This window comes from Pyrgilauda ruficollis, unplaced genomic scaffold (assembly GCF_017590135.1).
Source record: "Pyrgilauda ruficollis isolate IOZ18807 unplaced genomic scaffold, ASM1759013v1 scaffold296, whole genome shotgun sequence".
Lineage (NCBI taxonomy): Eukaryota > Metazoa > Chordata > Aves > Passeriformes > Passeridae > Pyrgilauda > Pyrgilauda ruficollis.
The window spans coordinates 93,152-110,151 of record NW_024524333.1 but is presented as its reverse complement, the minus strand read 5'-3'; the positions used below and the strand labels follow the sequence as shown (position 1 = coordinate 110,151).

General features: G+C 66.2%; 2 protein-coding genes across 6 annotated transcripts in view; one reads left to right on the top strand and one right to left on the bottom strand.

The window, feature by feature from the left end:
- The window catches only part of NAB2 (NGFI-A binding protein 2), a 4,805-nt gene extending 1,281 nt beyond the window's left edge, over nucleotides 1-3,524 (top strand). The window contains exons 1-7 of one of the 3 annotated variants that reach the window (XM_041472684.1): nucleotides 7-32; nucleotides 810-1,611; nucleotides 1,832-1,965; nucleotides 2,435-2,486; nucleotides 2,650-2,782; nucleotides 2,869-3,069; nucleotides 3,182-3,524. In XM_041472684.1, coding sequence (XP_041328618.1) covers nucleotides 817-1,611; nucleotides 1,832-1,965; nucleotides 2,435-2,486; nucleotides 2,650-2,782; nucleotides 2,869-3,069; nucleotides 3,182-3,276 — 1,410 coding nt within the window. In that variant the 5' untranslated portion in view covers nucleotides 7-32; nucleotides 810-816 and the 3' untranslated portion in view covers nucleotides 3,277-3,524. Of the gene's footprint in view, nucleotides 1-6; nucleotides 33-331; nucleotides 1,612-1,831; nucleotides 1,966-2,434; nucleotides 2,487-2,649; nucleotides 2,783-2,868; nucleotides 3,070-3,181 lie in introns of those variants that run through there. The other 2 variants (XM_041472685.1, XM_041472686.1) reach the window with 2 other exon arrangements.
- Nucleotides 3,525-3,544: 20 nt separating this feature from the next.
- Nucleotides 3,545-13,723, bottom strand: STAT6 (signal transducer and activator of transcription 6). 3 transcript variants are annotated; one of them, XM_041472680.1, is made up of 21 exons: nucleotides 10,982-12,084; nucleotides 10,362-10,386; nucleotides 10,113-10,242; nucleotides 9,881-10,019; nucleotides 8,261-8,344; nucleotides 7,871-8,175; nucleotides 7,622-7,753; nucleotides 7,321-7,509; nucleotides 7,162-7,249; nucleotides 6,964-7,086; nucleotides 6,755-6,847; nucleotides 6,417-6,623; nucleotides 6,246-6,340; nucleotides 6,013-6,149; nucleotides 5,759-5,905; nucleotides 5,510-5,579; nucleotides 5,112-5,237; nucleotides 4,927-5,028; nucleotides 4,763-4,828; nucleotides 4,437-4,583; nucleotides 3,545-4,361 (listed from the first exon to the last, which is right to left on the bottom strand). In XM_041472680.1, exons 1-21 carry the CDS (start codon nucleotides 11,840-11,842, stop codon nucleotides 4,184-4,186), a joined length of 3,444 nt encoding a protein of 1,147 aa, XP_041328614.1. In that variant the 5' UTR covers nucleotides 11,843-12,084; the 3' UTR covers nucleotides 3,545-4,183. The 3 variants fall into 3 exon arrangements, with proteins under 3 accessions (XP_041328614.1, XP_041328615.1, XP_041328616.1); XM_041472681.1 differs by lacking the exons at nucleotides 10,362-10,386; nucleotides 10,982-12,084 and adding an exon at nucleotides 13,411-13,723; XM_041472682.1 differs by lacking the exon at nucleotides 10,362-10,386 and having other exon boundaries at nucleotides 3,546-4,361; nucleotides 10,982-11,117.
- Nucleotides 13,724-17,000: the final 3,277 nt, after the last annotated feature.

Here is a 17,000-nt window from a genome sequence, read left to right as displayed (position 1 = left end):
GGCGGAGCGGACGGAGGCGGTTCCAGGCGGCGGTGAGCGAGCGGGGGACGGCGGGAGGGGACCGAGCACCGGGGGGCACCGGCCGGGGCGGGAGTCCCGAGGGACGGTGGCCATGGTGGGATTGGGGGGACCGTAGGGGGACAGGGCGGCGGGGGACACCGGGTGGGACAGCGGGGGTCACCGGGCAGAGCAGAGAGCCCGGGGAAGGGGTGACCCCGGTGGGTCTGGCAGGAATGGGGGTGGGATGGGGCACAGGGTGGGCTCGGGGCACTGCAGGGCACCGGGCAGGGGCGGGGACGCCGGGGGAGGATGGCCGTGGTGGGATCGGGGTGGGGATGGGGGCACCGAGCGGGGCGGGGTCACCAGGGAAGGATGGCCCTGGTGGGAGCCGGGGAACCACAGGGGAAGAGGGCACCGGCAGGGCAGGGGGGCATGGGGGATGTTGGCCATGGTGGGATTGGCACTGGCACATCACCCCGGCGATGGGGGGGCTGGGGGAAGCCCCCATATGTGTGTCCTGCCCCATGTGAGGACCTGGCATGGGGGGGCACAGGCTGGGCACAGCCCGGGGTAGGGGCTGGGGTGAGGGTGACCCCTCTCGTATCTGTGCCATGTCCAGGGGCTGTGGCTGCAGGGTCCGTCCCAGTTTGGAGCACATGGGTGCCTCGTGGGGTTTAGGGACACTGGAACACCCATAAACAGGAATGCTCCCTCTGCCCTGTACCCCCAGGCCTAAGGGTGGGGAGGGGCTTTCTCCTGCATGTCCGTCCCTCCCGGTGGTGAGTCCGTCTGTCCTCTGTCCACCGCAGGCTCGCCATGGCCCTGCCCCGCACGCTGGGGGAGCTGCAGCTCTACCGGGTGCTGCAGCGTGCCAACCTGCTGGGCTACTACGAGACCTTCATCCAGCAAGGGGGGGACGACGTGCAGCAGCTCTGCGAGGCGGGCGAGGAGGAGTTCCTGGAGATCATGGCGCTGGTGGGCATGGCCACCAAGCCCCTCCACGTCCGCCGCCTCCAGAAGGCCCTGCGCGAGTGGGCCTCCAACCCGGGGCTCTTCAGCCAGCCCGTCTCGGCTGTCCCGGTCAGCAGCATCCCACTCTTCAAGCTCTCTGAGGCCGGCGGGCGCAAGGCGCTCAGCAACGGGCACGCCAGCCCCGGCGAGGCAGCGGGCAAGGGGGGTGGCAGCGCCGGGACGCCCCCAGCCCGCAGCCCCACGGAGCCAGGGGAGAAGCTGTCGCCGTCAGCGGCTCCACCGTGGCCGGGAAGGAGCACCCCCGAGTCGGAGGGTGGAGGGGATGAGGAGCCGGGGGGTCCCCCATTCTCCCCGGGCGGGAGCAGCGGGGAGCAGGCGGTGGGCACGGAGCTGGAGCCGGAGTTGGCACGGACGGTGGTGGAGAGCGTGGAGCGGCTGCTGCAGAGCTGCCCCCGGGGTGGCGAGGCCGAGCTGAGGGCGCTGATGAAGCTCAACAAGAAGCTGGCCAAGGCTGTGGGGCACATCTTCCAGCTGGAGGATGGTGACCGGCAGAAGGAGGAGGAGATCCGCCGGCACAGCGCGATCTACGGCCGCGGCGAGGCCCGGCGCCGCGAGGGCAAGCAGCTCACCCTGCACGAGGTGGGCTCCGTGCTTGGAGTTCCTGGCATGTGCTGGCTTGGGACAGGGACTGGGGTGGCTCTGGGGGTGTGGTGAGTGGGTGGGATTCGAGGTCTCCTCCCACTCGGGTGGCATCTGCCAGCCTGCAGCCGGCGCTGCCTTAGCTGAGGGTTGTGTGGGCGCTGCTGTCCCGTGGGTGCTGCCGTCCCTGTCCCCGCTCACGCATCATCTCTGCCCCCAGCTCATCATCAATGAGGCGGCCGCCCAGTTCTGCCTGCGGGACAACTCGCTGCTGCTGCGGCGCGTCGAGCTCTTCTCGCTGTCACGACAGGTGGCACGGGAGAGCACCTACCTGTCCTCGCTCAAGGTCGCCAGGTGAGCCCAGACCTGGGAAACCCCTCCCTTGTAGGCCTGGGGGGGGCCTGGCTGTCACCCCCTTGCCCCCTGGGAGCTGCAGCATGATCCAGCACTTCTGGATGGGGCCAGGACCCTGCGGCCCCCAGTTCCCCTTTGCCAGCGTGGGTGGTTTCTGCCTGACCTCGGAGCGTGGGACGTGGGGAGGATGGGAATGACGGGGATGCCAGGCGTGGGAAGGGATGCCAGGCAGCAAAGGGATGCCGTTGGGGATGCCCTATCTCTTGCCTCCATCCCCAAAGTCCCCTGCCGACCGTGCCAGGGCTGCCTTTTCCTTTTGTTCTCCAGCTGCTTCCCTGTTGTTCTGCCCCCAATTCCATCCGTGCCAAAACCCCAGCTTCTGGCTTTGCCCTGCCTGGTGGCTCTGCCCGCAGCGTGGGGCCTTGCTGTGGCCACCCCCACGCCTGACACAGCCCCTTTCCACCCCCAGGGCCCATCCCGAGGACAGCGGTGCTGTCGTGGCCAAGCGGCTCAAGCAGGAGGTGGGTGCAGGTGCAGGGGCAGCGTGTGCAGGTGTGCACACCTGTGAGCGTGGGTGTGACGGTGCAACGTGCCCGGGGCTGCCCGTGCCAGCCTGGGGTGACGGCCGTGGGTGTTGTGGGGTGGGTGGTGCAGGGGACCTGCTCACCTGAGTGCTCCTGGCAGGCGGGAGAGCAGAGCCGCCCTGAGCTCCTGGCACTGCCCGTGGGGCTGGAGCCCCCCGGGGCCGGGTACCGAGCCAGCCTGGAGGAGGACACGGGCAGCCTCTCCGGGGAGAGCCTCGACGGCCACTTGCAGGGTGAGTAGGGGTCCCTGTCCTTCTGGGGGGGCTGGTGGTGGCCGGTCCCCATCTCCACGCGCTGATTGTCGCCCCTCTCTCGGCAGCGGCGGGGGCCTGTCCCCGGCTGACCCCTCCGCCCGGTGCGGCCCCGGACGTGCCCCTCGGCCTGGCGCCCCACGGGCTCTGGAGCCGCCACATCCTCCAGCAGACGCTGATGGACGAGGGGCTGCGCCTGGCCCGGCTGGTGTCGCACGAGCGCGTGGGGCGGCTCAGCCCCTGCCTGCCGGGGAAGCCCCCGGGACCAGGTGAGCCCCCTCGGGGCCGGGGGGGCTTTGCCGCGGGCAGGGGTCGGGACGGCACCGCTGCTTTCCTGCTGTAGAATCGTGTCCTGACGCCATCTCCGTGTTCTCCCCACAGAGTTCGAGGATGGGCTGGCGGAACGGGGTCCTCCGGCCCCCCCAGACCCCCCTCGGGGTACAATCAAGGTGGAGCAGGAGACCAGCAGGCAGTGAGGCCCCTGTAGCCCCCCCGCCACCATTAACGAAGCAATAACGTGCTGGGGGACGGGCGCGGCGGCGCTCCGGGCCCGGGGAGCTTGGGGAGGGGTGGGGGGGGTCTCAACCACAGCCCCCCCGGCCCCCTCCCGTCCCACACCGACGCTCTGGTTTACCTCAGCCGCGGCGGGATGCGACTCCCCGCAGCAGCAATACCCTCATCCCGCCCGGCTCCGCTCCCCCGCCGCCCCCCAGGGCTGGGGAGCCCACCAAAACCGTGCCCAGCCCCGGGGTTCCCACCGCTCCCCCCCCACCCCGTTAGGACTGTGTGGTGTCTTTTTAGAGCATTAGCGACTCTTCCTTTGTACCGTGTACAGTAGATTATTTATTTTGTTATTTTGGAATAAAACTTTATTTTATGGCTTATCTTCCTACCCCCTGCTCCAGCCTGGAGGGGGGGGGTGGGGGTGAGGAACAGCTCAAAACCCCAAAGCAAGCGCTGATTGCGGGGGTGCAGGGGGGCCGTGTCCCCCTCCATAGGGGTCCCGGTATCCCCCCCCAGCTGGGGGCACCGGGCTGGCACCTCCGCCCCGGCGCCGTTCGCGCTGCCGCCTCCCGCCCCCGCGGTGACTCATCCCGGCGGCGTGGGCTGGGGGCACCGCGTGCGGCTGCCGGTGCCCCCCACGCAGGACGGGGCCCCTGCGCCTGCACCCCCTCACCCGCGGACCCCCGGCAGCGGCGGGGGCGGCCAGCAATGCACGGAGATGGGGGGGACGGGGGGTTACCCCAAATCCCCCCAACCCCGCCTTTCCCAGCTGGAGTTTCCACTCCTGCAGGAGTCGGATCAAGTCCATGAACCCAGGCAAGGCTGGGAGGGAGTGGAGGGGGGGGTCCCAGTCCGATGTCCCCCGCCACAAGAGCCCCCTCACGCGTGTCCCGGCCGGATGCTGTCATCCCACCGCGCCTCCCCCAGCCCCCAGGAGGACAGGCTGGAATTGGGGTACCCGCTGTGCTGCGGGAGGGGCGCGAAGGGGGGCACCAGGGGCACCCCCAGGAGCTGCTCCAACTCCGAGGCTGATGGTTGATCCATGTTGGGCGACATCCTGGGGACAGAAGCAGCAGGGTGAGCGCAGGGGACTGGGAGGGGCTTCCCCCTGCTGCCCCCTCCCCGTGCTTACCACCGCGGAGGGCTCTGCAGCGGTGCTTCCTCCACGGGCTGGAACGGGGGCAGCTCGGGCATCTCTTCGTCCTGCGGCTCCGCAGAGGGACCCGCAGGCAGCAGCTGCGAGACCTCCCCGGGCATGTACTGGTTGGGCATGAAGGGTCTGGGGTGGCAAAGAATGGAGTAGACCGTGTCCTCCCAGGGCACTCACCAGCCCCAAGGTATTGGAGGGGGCACTGCTTGGTTTGTGGGGCTTCTCCTCCTGCCACTGCAGGTCTGCCAGCCCAGGACTGGAAGGGGGGGAAAGGGGTGCCCCCCTTCTACCTGTGTGCCAGCTCTTACCCGGGAGACCTGAAGGCAGGGTCCTGGCAGTGGGACAGCGAGGGAGGTGAGAGAATCGGTGATGGACTGTGGAGAGCAGGAGCACTCAGAGAGAAGGGAACACCCCTGACCCTGCTGGGGGTGGAGGGGTGTCCAAGCTGCCCCCCACCCTGCCCTGTTCCTACCTGTGGAAGGGGGGAGTGAGCCTGTCGGGTACCATCATGATGTTGCTCTCAACCGTGGGGTAGCCCGTGGGCATGGGCTGGGGGCAGAATGGAGTAGAGGGGCTGCAGTGCACACACAGAGAGGTTCAGATTGAGGGGGGGCACTGCCACAGCCCCCACCCCACGCCCCACAGCGGGGCACTCACCAGATGGGGGGCAGCAGTGGCTGCAGATTCTCAGAGTGCAGCTCGTGCTGCAGCATGGGCAGGTTGAACATTGGTGCCTGGGGGGCCTCGGGGGGGGCCCCCATGGTGCTTGGAGGCTGCTGGTCCCTGCAAAAGCACATGGACCCCATCAGCACTGCCCGGTCCAGGCTCTGAAGGGGGACATGTGCCAGTGGGTGCTCAGGGGGAGGGTGGGAGGTGCACAGACATGACCCAGTGCAGTTTGGGGGTCCATGGGGGGCTCTTTGCTCACCAGCACAGCTCTGTTTTTCTCAGTCAAGGATTTTCCTGCCCAGGGGGATGCTCAGGCTGGCCAGGGGTCTGTGCAAACTCTGGCCCATGTGTACACACCTCCAGCACAGATATGGCCTCACACCCACCTTTCACTTTCCACAGTCATCTTGATGGCAGTGGAGACGTAGCCCCGGCCGTCCTTGCCAGTCTGCTCTTCTGCTCAGGAAGGAGAACCATCCATGAACCACCACCCCCACCATGCCCTGCCAACATCTCTGCCAGCCCCAGCTGCCCCTGCAAGCCCTGAGGCCAGCTGGGTGAGACCCATGACCCCTTGCAGCATTGCTGGGGTGCAGAGGGGCAGCCCAGGGCCCATCCTGGCCCTCTCCACTCACTGTTGTAGTGACTCCCAAACGCCTGGTCCTTGGGGATGTTGGGGTACAGGTTACGGAGCTGCCCCAGGTCCCGGATGCGGTCGCCGAGGGAGCGGATGGACAGATCCTTGGCAGAGAAGGGCTGGATGTTTTCCACCTGGCTGGAGCCTGAGCGAGGGGAGACACGTCACTGCATTCCAGTGCTAGTTCCTGTAACTGCCCACACCCCCTGGCAGTGAGGAACCCCCCCTGCACTGCACCTGACCCCGTCTCACCGTCCTTGCCCCGCATGACGTAGGCGATGGTGACGCCCCCGATCTCGGAGTCGCTGAAGCGCAGCAGGAAGGTCCCGTCCGGCTGCATGCTCAGCAGCTTGCACACATACTGCTTGCTGATGAAGCCCATGATGAGCCTGGAGAGGTGGACAGGTGGGGAACAGGGGTCAGGATCACCCATGGCAGTGCGGTGGGATCAGGACCCCCCCAAAGCCCAGCCCTGGGGCACCCACCTGTCTGACCAGTAACTTTTGAGGCATCTCTTGGTGAGGTCCAGGACTCCATCAAACCACTGCCAGAAGGTGAACCCCCGGCCAGGGAGGATCTCCTGAGGCAGAGAGGGGCCATGAGGCTCCCCATGGCCGCGCTGGCCCCTGCCCACCCTGGCCATCCCTCCCAGTCACCTTGTTGAACTGGGCCCAGGAAACATGGCGGCTCTGGAAGTCCTCGGGGCTGGCGCTGTGGTCATTGAAGATCTTCTGGGCCAGGAAGAAGTAGTGCTCCTTGAGGAGCCCCTTGGTGGTCTGCACCTCTGCCATGAACTTCAGGTTCAGGGTGTCACACATCTTGTCCCAGGGCACCCGCTCGGCCACCACGAAGGGCACCCGGTCCTGGGGGGTCATCAGGACAGGATGCCCACAACGTCCCACCCCTGGGCTCCTGCTCCCACCTGCACTGGTGGGAGTCCAAAGCCCAGTCAGCCCCAGGTTTCAGCTCCTTCCCTCCAGCTCGTGGCACTCACAATGTCAGAGAAGGCATTATCCCACAGCACGGTGGCTTTGGCATTGTTGTCCTGGTTCCCGTGGACGATGACCACAATGGGCAGAGACAGAACCTGGGGGCACAGAGTGGCCCTGAGCCACGCATGGTGGCTGCCCTGGGGACTGCCCCAGCACAGCACACGTGTCCCACAGGAGAAGGCTCAGCACATCCAGCCCCATCCCAGGGTACCTGGAGGTGGATGGAGACGTTGCTGGGGGTCAAGGTGACATTGGTGCTGAACAGGACGGCACATTTCTCCTCTGTCACCGACTCTGAGCCCTTCCGCTCGCAGCGCTTGATCTTCTTCAGCAGCTGGGGAGGGAGAGCTGAGCATCCCCAGCCTCAGGACTGGAGCCCCCAGCCCAGCTCCTAGCTGGTGGCACTTACCACATTTTTGAAGTTGGCGCAGCAGTTCCCGCTGGTGGGGTTGGTCTCCAGGGCCACCGTGTTGTGCAAGATCTCCCCCGTGCTCTCGCTGGGCAGAGGAGGGGGTCAGGGGGGAAACAGCGGTGGGGAAACCCCCCTGCCCCCACACCCACTGCTCACCTGAGGGTGTTGCTGTAGTTGCTGAGCTCCAGCTCCCGTGCCTGCTTCTCTGTCACCATGTCAGCCCTCACCATGTAGGGCTTGGGCGCTGCCTTCAGCAGCTGCGGGCCCAGCAGGAACCGGACACTCGCCTGGAACTTGGTCTGGGTCTTCAGCACCTGTGGGGGCTGCTTCTCCACCAGGAAGGAGCTGAGGGACAAAGGGACACCATGGCACTTGGCACAATGCCCTGCCAGCTCTGCCAGATCCCCTGCAGATCCACCTCAACCCCTGGCCACCACAGCCCCCAGCAGCCTGTTACCTCTTGACCAGGCCGGACAACACCTCCTTGAAGCGCTCCAGGAGCCGGGGAAGCAGCTCAGGCCCCAGCTCTGTGCTCGCTGCCATCACCTGCTGCTGCAGCTGGAAGTAAACCTCGACCAGGTTCTCACACCTGGGGAAAAGGGGGACCCCTCAGCACCCCACGCTCACTCACCCAGAGCCCTTTGGGCTGGCAGAGGGGAGCAGGAGGTTGCTCAGGATTCCCCAGCCCTGCCCTGTGCCCCCTCACCTCTTCTGCAGCGGTGCCAGATTCTCCTCAAAGATGGCCCCATTCCCTGCCAGCTGCTGTTGTCTCTTCCAAATCTGGATCCTCTTCAGGACCTGCTGTTTGGCCGCCTCCAGCTCCTTCACAGCCTCCAGGATGAGGGTGGGCAGTTCCCTGGGAGCCACGGGGCTCTGCACAGCCCCGTCCAGCCCTGAGCCCTCCTCCTGGAGCGCCTGGATCTCCCGGACTCGGTGCTGCAGCCGCTGCAGCCCCAGGCTGAACTTCAGCTCCTCCTGCCGCCGGTGGAAGCTGAGGGGCAGGTGGTGGTGCTGGGGCAGAGCAGAGCGGGGTCAGCGGGGGCTGGGGCCGGTCCTGCACCTCGGGGTGCCCGGGAGGAGGGCAGGGAGCACCCACCCGTTTGAGCACGGCTGCTTTTTCACCCTCCAGGATGGCTCTCACGACAGCCACCAGCCGCAGCGGGTCCCGGCGGAAGGTGTTCTGGGGGGACACAAATGGGGGGTGTCAGGGGGGACTCGACACGTGTCCCCTGCTCCTGGGCCCCCTCCCACCCCAAACGCCTGGACAAGGTAATTCAGGGGTTCCACAACCACCACAGAGCTGATTTGCAGCTTTAAAACCACTTTAAATGGTGCATAGAATTGTGGAATATCTGGAGTTGGAGGGAACATCAGGATCATTGGCCCAAACTCCATTTTTTTTTTTGTATAAAAAGTAGAAGAATGAACTTGAAATAGAGAAAAAAAAATCCAAACTGAAAGGAATTCTCCATTCCTGTGAGCATTTCCCGACACCTGGGGGAGACTCTCCCAGCTGCCCTGGGTGGATCAATGCTTTCCAATGAAAACAGGGAGAGGAATTCCCCTGCTGGCTCTGCCTCCCGTGTCCCCCGTGCCAGCTCCTCCGGCCTTCACGCATTTCCCAAATTAGCTACTTCCCAAAACAGCAGCAGAAACACGATGGGGGAATGGCTGATGACGTGCTTGGTGGGTTCCTGTGCCTGTGGGAGCTTCAGGGTGGGGGTCTGGATGCAGCACTGGCAGCCCTGTGGGCTCTTCCAGGGAAAATGTGGGATTCAGGGGATGAGAGGCTCAGGTTTGGCTCCCACCTGCAACCCCCAGCCCTGTGCTTGCCCATCCTGGGGGCCACCTAGGGACAGCAGCACCAAGAGCGGGGAACAGCCTGGCTGGGCATGGAGGAATGAGGATTTGGTGTTCTGGGATGAGGGATGGAGGGAGGAGGGAACACAGGAGGGCTGCTCTGCGTCAGCATTTTAAATAATAAAAAAATCCCTAAGCTGAAACATCTGCTTGTTTCCTACAGCAAAAAGCAACAGTCTTGTTTTGAAAAGTCACCCTGCTCCCCAGAAGTTGTGACTTAAGCTGATCCCTTCCCAAATGCTGGATATTAAAAAGGTCTGTTACCAAAAAAGCAGTTTTCAACCAGAATGGGGCTCTGGGAGTGAGCCCTGCTCAGCCGTGGTGCTCTGAGCTCTGCTGGCCAGAGGAGATAAATCAGAGGGTTGCGAAAGGGACAGAGCAATTCCAACAGCCTTGATAAGAGAAAGAGCCCCAAAAATGAAACCCAGAGCTCATGGCAGGAGGAAATGCAGACCCACACGGCCTGGAGGAAGGAGAAATCAAACACTCGAGCAGAAAATGGGGAACATCTGCTGAGATGGCCCCCAGGTACCAACAGCTGGGGACGAGTGGGGCTGTGGGGGCTGAGGGGCTCAGGAGGGTCCCCACGGGACCATTTCAGGGAAGATGTGGCAGCTCCCTGCGGGCCACTGGGCTGCAGAACTTGGGACAGCCCTGGGATGCAAACAAACCCCCTCTGTCCCCTGGAAGACCCCAAAAACCCAATTGCTGAGTCTGCTCATTGCTCAAAAGCCTGGAAAAGGGTGTCACACAGGGACCATCCTGAGGTGTTGAGCCCTTCCAGCATAAAATAATCAAGCTTTCCTGGGAGCTGGCTGCAATCCCAGCATAACCCAGCCCCAGGGTTCCTGCACACCTCGATGTTGCTGACTTGCTGCAGGATCTGGCACTGCTGCCCATCGCTGCCGGCAGCGCTGCGGAGTTTATCCAGCATGTCCGAGAGCATCCTGCTGGCCATGCTGCTGCAGAAGGCGTCTGAGCCATTGATGAACTCCCTGGAGAGGGGAAAAGTTGGGAGAATGGGCATGGATCCCCCACCTGCTCCTGTGTGACCCTGCTCCGGGGAGGAAGGCTCCAGGGAGACTCACCAGGGCTGGTTCTCCAGCCACTCAGCCAGGAGACAGCGCAGGCTCCGGGGAAACTCCGTGGAGAGGCTGCTGAACTCCTCTGGCGGCATGTGGGACACGAGGTTCCAGAGGGACATCTTGGAACAGTCACCTGAAGACAGCAGAGGGGATGGGGGTAGGACCACTTGAGCAGCCCCCAGCCAGCCTTTGAGGGCCAAGAGCCCCTCAGGGAAGGGGCAAGAGCTGCTGCTTGTCCCTCCACATCCGAACCTGCTGCTCCACTGGGCTTGGGCTGCTGGGGAGGAGGAGAAGAAGGAGGAGTGGGAATCTTGATCCAGGATCAGTGTCTTGGGCAATCCTGGGCGGGCTGGCAGCCCATTTGTGCCTCAGTTTCCCGCATCTCGGGGATTCCCTGCTCCTTCTGCCACAAGGGCATTCGAAGGGACGGGCAAGTGCTGCTGGATTTGGCATGGGAGAGGCGGAAGAGCGTGGAACTCCCAGGGAGTGGGAAAAGTGTGAACTCCCCCAAACTTGGTGAGGCCGTTCCACTGGGTTGACCCCAGTGAGGTGGCTTGGCTGCCCCCCAGAACTTCCTCAGGTGTCCCCCACAACTGGGGCCCTTCCCCAGCCTCCCCTCACACTCGGTGGTCTCCAGAGACGAGGAAAAGCAAGAACAGAAGCGGAATGAGGCGCTACATAGGGAATTCCACTTGGAATGCCCGGGCTGGAGGCTCACGGCCCCACCGCGCCCCAAGGTGGGCGTTGGAACCCCAACATTCCCAGTCCCCTCAGCACCGCCCGCGCCTCTTCCCGGCAGCTCCCGCCCTTCCTCCCGCCCCGCCGGCCCCGCCGCAGCCCCGCGGGCCAGGGGGGTCCCCACACAGACACACCTCGCTGCCGGTTCCGCCGGCCCCGCCCGGGGCCAAGGCCCGATCCCGCGGCGGATCCCGCAGCGTCTCACGGCCCAGCCGAGGGGCCGGGCAGCGGCGGGACCCCCGGGCGGAGCGGGCCCTCAGGCGAACGGGCGAGCGCGGAGCCGCCTGACGGCCCCAATCCCCCGCGGGCAGCGCGTTCCCCACGGGCCTGGGCCGCGCGGAGCCGCCGAAGGCGCAGGGCGGAGGTGGAGCTGAGAGACTCCGAGAAGCCTGCGAGGGGAAGGAAGCCAGCGTCACTGGGCAACGTCGCGGCCGGAGCAAACAAACGCCTGCGGCCTGCCCCGAGCCCTGCAGCGGGAGCACGCCGGGGTGGCGGCGGTGTGTGGGTTCGGAGCCCTCACGGAGCACCGTGTGCCACCCCAGGAAGGGACCGAGCGTGGTGGCTGGAGGCTGACGCCTTCCAGAAGTGCTTTTGCTTTCGAGTCCACGCTGCCCGGAGCAAACAGATCCCAAGGATTCGCCGCTGGGATGAGGTTGCTCCGAGGGGTCAATGCCCGGTGGGAAACGCACACAGCAATTCTGGGAATGCTGCTGGGCTTTTCCCCACAGTCCCAGTGGGATTCTTGGCAGGAGGGGAAAAACAATCTCTTCTTTTGCCATCCTCGAGGTTAATCCCCATCCTCCTTCCCCATGAAACCTGTATTTCTGCTCAGCCCTGGGAGGCAGCTGCTGGCTGGAAGCGCCAACCTGGAGCGTAAGCCTTAAGCCAGGCATGCCTGGATCTGCTGAGAGTCTGCAGGAGAAGCTGCTCGGCTCCCTCCTCCCACAGCCCAGGAGGAGCTCGAGGCAGGGGATCTGCCTGTCCCCTCCTGGCATCAGTCACAGCAGCTCCTTCAGCCCAGCCGTGCCCTGAATCCTTCCAATCCCAATTTCCAGGTTTCCCTCTTCTTCTCCTTCTGCTTTTCCCACTTCCCTCTTGGGGGCAACACCCCATGGGGAGCCTCCTCCAGGTCACCCCGGGAAGCCGAGGTCACAGCTGTGTTGTGGCTGGGGAAAGCCACACGGGGCAGGACACAGCACCTGGGGAGGGGGAGCAGCCGCCCCCCACCCGCTCCCCCTCCCCAAACCCCCTCCACGCAGCCACTTTCGCTTCCTCCTCCACCCGAAGGCCTTTGCCTACCCGTGGGGCTGGGGGACTCCCGGGCGAGAAGGTGGCTCAGGAGGAGCCCAGGTACGGAGAGGGGGCTCAGGGACCCCCACAGTCTCAGCACGGGCTTTGTGCTCTCACTGCAACAGGAAACCCTGTTCCCAAGCCGGAGCCGCCGTCCCCTTCCCAGTCCCCTTCCCGGTCCCGAGGTGCTGCCGTACATCCCACGGATGTTACTCATTAACCACCAGTCCTTGCTGGCAGCCAACCGCAGCCCCTCACCCTCGGGCGGGCTGTGTCGGGGTGACGGGGGTGGATCCCACCCCGGGCCATGTCCCCGCTGCCCTCTGCGATCTCCCAGCCCTCTGCACCCTCCTCACCCTGCGGGGCACCTCACAGCACGCTCCCTATCCTGCCCGCAGATTCCTCGGGGCTTTCGCACCGACAGATGTTCTGAGGTTTTCCAAATGCTGTGAACACCCGGACTTCTCTCTGACTGCCCTTGCTCCGGGAAGAACCCGAGGAACATTTCTGCCCCTCAGCGTGCCTCAGTTTCCCCGCGGTGCTGAGGACGCCACTGCTGCCAGCCGAGGCTGAGGCCAGAACACAGGACACGGTGGGACACTGGTGACAGTGCCACGAGGAGGACACCCACGTGTTGGGGGGGCTGCCCACTGCTGACCGCTTGGGGCATGAAAGTTCTTCTGGTTCGTAGGAAGAGGAGCGGGGCCTTCCCAGCCGACCCAGCCCAGGATGACTCACGGCTCGGGGAGCCCGGCCTGGATTTGGTGCCGCTCCCGTCCTAGGAACTCGCTGTCAAGGTCCACCGGTGGGACAGGGGAAGGAAGGGGTCTTCCTTTGCCCGAGGCACGCCCCCTCGCCAAACAACGCCCAGCCAGGAGAGCGGGGTGCCAGCAGAGCTGGGTGCCATTCTCTGCCCACACCCAGCGACTGTTCCGGACTTCGGGTCGAGCGTTTCCACCTGGGCGGCCGATGCAGCCTGGGCGCCACCGGTGTCAGAGCCCCTTCCCCATCCCATCCCATCCCCAAACACCCCAGTGAGGGGCTGACAGGGGGACCTCCCTCTGAGAGGCCCCGCTCAGCCTGTCACACGTGGCACTGCCCACCCCGGAACAGGGAGCACCCCTGGACACCCCCCCAGCCGCGGGCAGCCCCCACCCCTGGGATACCCCGCAGAGCCCCGTCCCCCGCCGGCTCCCAGCTCGGTGCCCATGCACGAAGTCGGGGTCGGGAGGTGCCAAGCAGCGGCAGAGTCCCCGGTCCCGTTCGCCGTTACCTGGCGAGAGCAGCCGCGGGCAGGGAGCGGCCGGTCCGGCCGGTCCCCGCGGCCCCTCGTTCACTCCATAGCGGCGGCGGGCGCGGCCGGTCCCCGCGGCGGCCCCGCTCCGCCGGGAAGCGCCGAGCGCAGGAAGGGGGAGGAGACGCGGGAGCAGAGGGATGGGAGGGCACCGGGACCGGGACCAGTCTCGGCAGGATCTGGGATCCCCGGACGTCGCCACTGAGGGGCTGCGGCACCCACCGGCTCCGCGTCCGTCCCGTATCAGCCCCCACCCAGTCGTGACCCCACTCTTGCCCCGTGTCCCCCCATTCCTGTCCCCCATCATGACCACACTTCTACCCCATATCCCACTCGTGACCCCCCATCTGCCCCTTTCCGCCCCCACACACCCACTGCCCGCACCCACGCGTGTCCCACCGTCCCATCGGTGACACCCGCTCCTGACCCTACTCCTGCTCTAATCAGGTCCCTCTTTGCCGCCCTTCCAAGCCCCCCGCCCATCCCCGTGGGTGCCCCCCACCCATTCCCGCACCGGGACCAGCCCGGTTCCGTGGCACCGCTGTTCCCGTGTGCACGGGACCGGACCGTTAGTCCCGTGCTGCACCTTCCCCGCACGGTTTGAACGCCGGCCCCCGTCCTGGGGTCCGAGCCCGTGGCTGATCCCGGGCTGTGCCCGCCTCTGCTGCACCCTCCGGTGCCCAACCGAACACGGGGGCACTGAAAAGGGGTGCTCGTTGCTTGGGGGTACTCGGTGCTTCACGGGGGTACCCGCCGCGCCCCGGGGGTACCTTCGGCCTCTCCGACCCCTGCGCCCACCGGAGCGGCGGGGCAGCACGGGGCACGGCCACCTCGGGGCCGCCAGGGGGCGCTGCCGCACCGCGGTGCCACCGGGGCCAACCGAGGGCTGCGGGGCCGGTGCTGCGGTACCGGGACCGGGGATGCGGTACCGGGGCTGGGGCAGGGCCCCGGGGTCCCCGCGATCCCCCGGCTCCTCCCGCCGTGGCGCCAGCGAACTCTCCGTGCTGCCATTTCCAGTATCAAATGTTCCCGGGGGCCCCGTGAGCGCGGCTGGTCCACTACGCACCGGGACATCCCGGGAGAGCGGACACCCGCCGCTGCTGTTCGGGACTGGGAAGGGGCTTCCCGGCCTTCCCACGCCCCCGTCCAGGACGGTCTCGAGTGGGGAGGGGGCTGCGGAGCGCTGGCCGGGACCTACACGTGGTGGGAGGAATCAGAATCGCACCCGCTCCCCGGGTCCTGTGCGACGTTTGGGGGCTCTGGGGGAATGGGGGGTACAGAGCCGGCCCCCAGAACCCCTCCAGCCCACCGGGTTACACCGCGCTTTTTGCCACCCCGGCGCTTCTGCAGGGGCGGCGTCCCGGCAACATCTGGACCTTCTCCCGAACATCTGGCGCCGCAGCAGCCTGAATCACCCTCCCCCCCCGCAGCTGCCTGACCGGGGTGGGGCGGAGCAGGCGTGTGACATAATTAAAAAAACATATGACATCACGCGGAGGGGTCGCATGGTGCCCGATGACGGCGCCGGCACCGCTGCCCATCTCCCTCCTCGGCCCCGGGCCCTGGCAGGCATGGCCAGCGGATGACGTCACGGCTCTGGCTCTGACGTCACGGTTCCCGGTCAAAGCCGGAGTTGGGTGAGTGATGGCCGGCCTTGCGGATGGTGGGACCCCCATGATGGGGCTCCGCTGTTCTGGACCCCCGATCCTGAGCCCTGCTCCCGTAGCCCCCACAGGGACAGCTGGGGGGACAGCGAGGGTCCTGTGCCCTGGGGGGGTGATGAGGGACCCCCTGCCTTGGGGGGAGACAGTGAGGGTCCCACTGCCTTCGGACATAGCGAGGGTCCTATGCCCTGGGGGTTGACGAGGGACCCTCCTGCCTTGGGGGGACAGTGAGAGTCCCACAATCCTCGGACTCCTGTGCCCTGGGGGCTGATGAGGGACCCCCTGCCTTGGGGGGAGACAGTGAGGGTCCCACTGCCTTCGGACATGGCGAGGGTCCTGTGCCCTGGGGGCTGATGAGGGACCCCCTGCCTTGGGGGGACAGTGAGGGTCACACTATCCCTGGACATGGCAAGGGTCCTGTGCCCCTGGGGGGTGATGAGGAACCCCTGCCTTGGGGGGACAATGGGGGTCCTACTGCCCTTGGACATGGCAAGGGTCCTGTGCCCCTGGGGGGTGACAGGGGACACCTGCCTTGGGGGGACAATGGGGGTCCCACTACCCTTGAACATGACGAGGGTCCTGTGCCCTGGGGGGTGATGAGGAACCCCTGCCTTGGGGGGACAGTGAGTGTCCCACCGCCCTTGTGGGTGCTGATGGTGTTGCTGTCCTGGGAGAATGACGAGGCTCCTGTTGCCTTTGGGATAGTGAAGAGCCCAGCGCCCTGGGGGACAGTGAGGGTCCTGCAGCCCTGACAGGAGCCGAGGGTCCCGCTGCCCCTGAGGATGATGAGGGTCCTGCTGCCTCGTCCGTCTCTGACCCGCAGCCGGTACCGTGTGCCGGTAGAGGGGAGCTGGGCCTCCCCCGCACCGGGGGACCACCGCAACAGGGACGGGATGGGCGCTGGAGCGGCATCGCGGGCCGGGACCGCGTGTGGGCGCGGGACCCGCAGCGCTGTACCTGTACCTGTAACACACCGGCCCCGGTCCCCTGCCGGTACCATACTGACACCGATACCGACACCGGCACCGGACCCCTGCCGGTACCATACTGACACCGATACCGGCACCGGACCCCTGCCGGTACGATACTGACACCGATACCGGCACCGGACCCCTCCTGGACCATACTGACACCGACACTCACACCGCATGTCTGCCCGTACCATACTGACACCGATACCGGCACCGGACCCCTGCCGGTACCACATTGACACCGATACCGACACCGGCACCGCATCCCTGCCTGTACATTATTGACACGGACACCGGACCCCTGCCCGGACCATACCGCGACCAATGCCGGTACCGACACCGGACCCCTGCCCGGACCCTGTCCCTGCCCACACCCACCGGGGGGCGCAGCCCCAGCACCGCACGCGCATGCGCGCCGTGACAAAGCAGAGCGGGCGCAGCCCGGCCCCGCCGCGCCGCGGGGACACCGGAGGGACCGGGGGGCAGCGGGGAGCTGCGGGCCGGACTGGGGAAGCGCGTCCTCCCCGCACCGCTCCGCAGCGCACGGTGCGCCCCCCGCCCCGTCCCCCCCGCAGCCGCGGGGGCCGCTCGCTGGCGCTCCCCGTTTTCTCCTCTTTGCCCGTTCCCGTGGCTCCCACCCGCCCTCCATCCCATTTTCCTCTGGAATCCAAAGTTTTCCCCGCAGCCAAGCAGGAAAGTTGGAGCTCAGCACCGCTGCGGGAACCGGGACTGGAGGTCCCGGTGTCCCGGAGGTGACCGGGTCCGGCGTCCCACCGGTCCCAGGGGTGCCCGTGACAGCCCGGCCTCGCCCCACTCTCCCCCTCTTGCATAACCGGGGCTGCTTCTCCCGGAGCCGCGACGCCCGGCTGCGGAGTTTGGCTGTGACCGGGCCTGGTGGCACTGGGAATGTGTTTATCCAACCACCGGGGCTGTC